Source organism: Triticum dicoccoides, chromosome 3B (genome assembly GCF_002162155.2).
Source record: "Triticum dicoccoides isolate Atlit2015 ecotype Zavitan chromosome 3B, WEW_v2.0, whole genome shotgun sequence".
NCBI lineage: Eukaryota > Viridiplantae > Streptophyta > Magnoliopsida > Poales > Poaceae > Triticum > Triticum dicoccoides.
Genome location: NC_041385.1, coordinates 162285724 through 162291417, shown reverse-complemented (window position 1 = coordinate 162291417; position 5694 = coordinate 162285724). Strand labels below are relative to the sequence as shown.

The window sequence follows — 5694 nt, the reverse complement described above, 5'->3', positions numbered from 1 at the left end:
AACCTCGGGCCATTCCGAGAAAGTTTAACACCCACACATGAAAATAAGGTCTGAGAGGGGCGACGGACGCGCGCGAGAGGTCCGGACTCCGAACGGACAACGGAGAGAACCGGGAGAACCCAAACGAATGCAAGTTTTGGAAAACATGCGGATGAAATGCAGATGATGACATGGCAAAATGCAACACGCAAGCAGATGACATGGCAGGGGCGGCGAATAACTGGCGGACACCTGGCACATCGAATCCGGGGCGTTACAGTAGGCCACGGAGCGCATTCCTTTTTTATGGGATCTTGTAATTTTGTTTATCCGATGAGATTAATGAAATACTTGCTCATACCATTTTCTTGTGTACTATGTACACTGGCATGCCCGCATACTTTTCTTTTCCCCGGCGCATGAGAGAAAATCAAACTCCCCCTCTTCCCTTCATCCGGAGCGCCTTAAGATTTTTCTCGTGTCAAACAAAGTGGTTCTTCGAAAAAAAAGAATTTAGCTATTTGAGAAACGAACCGGCCAAACAAATCTTTACGCGTGGAATGCTTCAATGGGTCAAATTTTTGTTTCTAAATTGCCTTCACCTTTATCAACTTTACTAAAGTTTTTTTTTCTGAAAGACCCAGCAAAGCGCTGGTGTCATGATATGGACGCGGCCTGGATGCCCGATGAGCACGGTGCTTCCTATCCAGACCATGGTCTACTATTTCTTTCTCACGTACGTGTACCACCTAACGCCGACAATGCAAACATATCCTTGTTTGAACGGTTCTTGCACCCCCATGGTTGTTTTTATGCCCACTGATTAAACGAAGCTGCTTGTTTTGGAAGTCGACCTCTTGTCATCATTATTAAGACTATATCAGAAACTTGAATATCTATACCCGGTCTGTTTCAAGTTGTTTAATGGTGGTAGACACGACATGGTCGTCTAGTCCTATTTTTTCCTCGATCACGTGTGTCACCTAGAAACACGCAATGTTCTTTTGAACTGTTCTTTCTTCTTGGACCCCATGGATAGCACCTGGCTCCGATGAGATGCTATATATACATACACGCGACAGCAGAGAAGAACATAACACTCTTCTGGAGATCAGACATGGGTTCGAGGATAGCTTTCTCTTGTTGTGCTCTGCTACTGGTCACACTGCTGCCTCTTTCGGCGAATGCGTCGAGCAAAGTAAGTTATGGTTCCTCCTTGTTCGCAAGACTTTAACTTCGGCTTGTACTGAAATTGTTTTTTTTGGCCTTTTTGGCATATTAATTTCAGCTCTACATAGTGTACATGGGGGAGAAGAAACATGACGATCCATCTGTTGTGACCGCGTGGCACCATGACATACTAACCTCCGTACTTGGGAGGTACTAGCTAGCTAGTAAACCATATTAGTACCATGCAACAGAACTGATTGCTAATATTATGTCTTGTCTGCAACAGCAAGGATGAATCCTTGAAGTCGATGGTTTACAGTTACAAGCACGGATTCTCTGGGTTCGCGGCAATGCTCACCAAAACCCAAGCAAGGACTTTGGCAAGTGAGTGATAAGAATTTGCTGTCTTCATATGTTGTTGGCACAATTGAAAGAAAACTAATTCACATTGGATGTTGCAAATGTAGACTTTCCTGAAGTTATAAGTGTGAAACCTAACACCTACCACATGGCGCACACAACTCGGAGCTGGGACTTCCTTGGCCTTGGGCACAACAAATCACCACAACAAACTGACCTCCTACGAAAAGCGAATTACGGTGAAGATATCATTGTCGGGGTGATCGATTCAGGTTTGTAATCAAATTTCTAGTTTAAATCCAGAAGTTGTTGAAACCCAAGCCAGGCATTAGAAATGGACCGGTTGACTCCGCGCATGTTTTTGTTGCAGGCATATGGCCTGAATCACAAAGCTTTGACGACAACAGATACGGCCCTGTGCCGGCACGGTGGAAAGGCATATGCCAGACCGGAACAGCGTTCAATGCATCGAGTTGCAATAGAAAGATCATCGGCGCACGGTGGTACTCTGAGGGAATTGACGCCATGCACCTCAAGGGTGAGTACATGTCGCCTCGGGATTTCAACGGCCATGGAACTCATGTTGCCTCGACGATTGCCGGAGGAGAAGTGCAAGGTGTGAGTTATGGCGGCCTAGCCACCGGCATGGCACGTGGCGGGGCACCGCGTGCACGGCTAGCAATTTACAAGGTGTTATGGGGCCCGAACACGGCAGCCAGTGACGCGGACATCCTCGCAGCCATTGACGATGCCATACAAGATGGCGTGGATGTCCTGTCGCTCTCACTGGGACGGGGTGCCGGTCACGAGTTCCCCGGGACACTTCATGCAGTCTTGAGAGGGATCTCAGTTGTCTTCTCTGCCGGGAATGATGGTCCGGCACCACAAACGGTGACGAATGTCATGCCATGGGTGACGACAGTGGCAGCTAGCACGATGGACCGGGCCTTCCCAACCCTCATATCTCTCGGAAACAAAGAAAAGCTTGTGGTACGTACATACAAATGATGGATCTGCAAATAGTTACCTGTTCTTATATTTCTATTTTGTTAAAAAATATAGGAAAAATGCATTACCAAATATATGTCTATTCAAAAAGAAAAGGTCCACTCTCAAAGGATAGAAACATCCCAGCTAGAGAAAAGTCAATAAAGATTACATCATTGCATATGCTAGGTACAGATTAAATAACAAATTGGTTTTTACTTTTTTGGTTGACATAACAAACAGTTGACTGACCATAATCGTCTAGTTTTACTCCATTTTTGTCGAGAAATCATTTATGTTTTACATAGTCTAACATGATACGTCAGGTGTTGAACTGGCGTGCGCTGAAACATAGTCGTATAGGTTATCGTTTACCTTTCCTGAAAAAGAAAAACATACTCTCTGATTTGCCTTTGTTCTTAAACACAGGGACAATCTCTTTACTACAACTCAACTCTGAACAGCGACGGCTTCAAGGAGCTTGTTCACGCGGGAAGGTAGCGGCATAACGCACTCGGTCCACAAGTTAGATTGTTATTAGTTCCACAATTTATCAAACCATATTCAATTTAAAACTTTTGCGCAGCTGCACCGCGGAGTGGTTAGCGTCAAACAACGTGACCGGCAAGATCGTCCTGTGCTACGCACCAAGGCTGGCGCCCAGCGTGCTGCCTCGAGTAGAGTTGTCCCTCACCATCAACCGTACTGTGGGTGCCGGAGCCAAGGGCCTCATCTTTGCACAGTACACCACGAACCTCCTGCCGATATGCAAGGGCGGCATGCCCTGTATTGTAGTAGACTACGAAATTGCACAGAGAATTGAATCATACTTGGCGATCACAGAGTAAGAACACGTCGCGTTGCCTGAAAGAGGGGGGATATGTTTTCTTTCTTCCAAAACTAATTTGTGCACGTCGTCTGTCATGATAGGAGTCCAATCGTGAAGGTGTCACCTGCCATGACCGTTGTCGGAGACGGGGTGTTGTCGCCAAGGGTTGCTTCATTCTCGTCCAGAGGCCCGAGTCCTCTATTCCCAGGCATACTCAAGGTACTCCATATGTGAAATTCATATCTCACAGAAAAGATAGTTGTACTTGCGGTGCTTTTAAGCTTCTATTCTCTCGGGAATTAAGAATTGTATCTCTATGGATGTTTGAACAGCCCGACATAACTGCACCAGGCGTCGGCATCTTGGCAGCTATGCGCGGCTTCTATGTGTTAATGGATGGTACATCAATGGCATGCCCACATGTCTCTGCAGTTACCGCACTTCTTAAGTCGGTTCACCCTGACTGGTCGCCTGCTATGATCAAGTCTGCAATCGTCACCACAGGTATGTACACTGTGTAGATGGAAAGTTCTTTTGACTATTTTATCTTATACGACTACCTTGTTTCTTGGTAATGATCCCAGCATCAGCGACCGATCAATTCGGTGAGCCAATCGAAGCGGAGTCGGTGCCGAGGAAGGTGGCTGATCCCTTCGACTTCGGTAGTGGCCACATGGATCCTGATAGAGCCGCTAACCCTGGCTTGGTTTACGATGTGGATGCAAGAGAGTACAACAAGTTTTTTAATTGCACCCTTGGATCGTTCCATGGTTGCGAGTCCTACCAACTCAATCTCAATATCCCGTCGATCGCTATTCCAGACCTCAAGGATCACGTCGCGGTTCAACGCACTGTCACAAATGTGGGGGCAGTCGGAACAACTTATCATGCGGTACTTGAAGCTCCAGCAAGGGTGAACATGTCCGTGGAGCCATCTGTGATCACATTCGCCAAAGGAGGTAGCACAAGCATGACATTCAGAGTGTCGTTCGCTACAAAGCGGAGAGTGCAAGGTGGGTTTACCTTTGGGAGCTTGACATGGTCAGATGGAAATACGCACTCGGTTAGAATTCCCGTCGCAGTAAGGACTGTGATACAAGACTTTGTTGCGGATATATCTTAAATACATCAACTCAATAGTGTGTCATTGTTCATGCACTCATGTACTTGGCATCGAAAAATGTAGGGAACACTAAAAATCATTTTCTTACAATAGTATGAAATAAACATGGTAGTCCTCCATGATTACTGAGATGTATTGATCCTTTTATATGTCTATATACTAGCAAAATATTGTATGGTGGCGCCGCGTGTCCAAGGGAGCACATACTTCGGGAAATTTTAATAAAAATATGTACTTGCATCGTCTCCCCTTGGATAGTAGAGTATTTCGTCAATCCCTTGTGTCACAAGAAATTTTATCTATGAAAAAAAGCAACGAGAACAACGTGAATCACAATATAGTTACACATATTGAAATAATGCTCTAGCAACTCATTCAAAAGTCCAATCTGATGAAGAGAGATGGGCAATGTATTTCAACCCCCATCCCCATCATGTCTAGGGCTACAAGATCTTTTATTTTAATACTGCGTTGGCAGGATTTTGAATTCAAAAGCTTTTGGCTTGGTTATCATATTGAATTCATGCTCAAGCCAACTCATCTAAAAGTCTGAACTAATGAAGAAAGATGGACAATATATTTCAACAACACACATCGACAATCATCGTCTGGAATGTGGCATGGCTTTGTACATAAAAGAGGCATAAGAAGGCTAGCAGGTCCGCAAGTGATAGGACGCAACGGCATGTGGGGATGACCAAAACAAGGGCTAGTATCACTTTACTTTGTAATTCTGCAGATGGAGGACAAAGGAAGTTCGGGACCAACTCGTGCCTAGAAATTGTGATTTCCGCACTTGTGGAACCTCTCTCCAGCGTTCCGCCCATAACGTGTGACGTATGTCACTACATTCCTTCCACGGTACAGACAGGGTACTATGGGGAGAGCTACAAGATCAGGAGCCTGGCTTGCGTTGGCCATTTCGACCGCTAGGGTTCTTACTGGAATTAGGGATCGGGGTATGCGAGCATGGGAGGTCCTTAAAATATCTTTGTGAATGTGGCACCATTGTGAAGCAGCATGATGGAGGCTGGTGGAAGTTGTCGTTTACAGGAATACAGAGCATCGGTACAAACTGGCACAAGACATCATGGTCGTCATGTATCGAATGGAAGTCGCCGTGCGCGTGGGTCTGCCAGACCACTATATGGCATTACTTTGGACGGACCCTACCCTATACAAGCGGTAATTACCTCACATGGCCCATATCCCCACGCGAACGAAAGGTCGGCGATTCCATGGTCAG

The 5694-nt window shown here is 45.8% G+C and overlaps 1 protein-coding gene across 1 annotated transcript; it reads left to right on the top strand.

Moving 5' to 3' along the window:
* The first annotated feature begins 947 nt into the window (after positions 1-947).
* Positions 948-4685, top strand: LOC119275347 (subtilisin-like protease SBT3.9). Its single transcript, XM_037556164.1, has 10 exons — positions 948-1177; positions 1268-1359; positions 1436-1533; positions 1617-1781; positions 1880-2499; positions 2926-2993; positions 3083-3340; positions 3427-3544; positions 3658-3829; positions 3910-4685. The coding sequence occupies exons 1-10, from the start codon at positions 1031-1033 to the stop codon at positions 4446-4448; spliced, it is 2277 nt and encodes a 758-aa protein (XP_037412061.1). The 5' UTR covers positions 948-1030; the 3' UTR covers positions 4449-4685.
* Positions 4686-5694: the final 1009 nt, after the last annotated feature.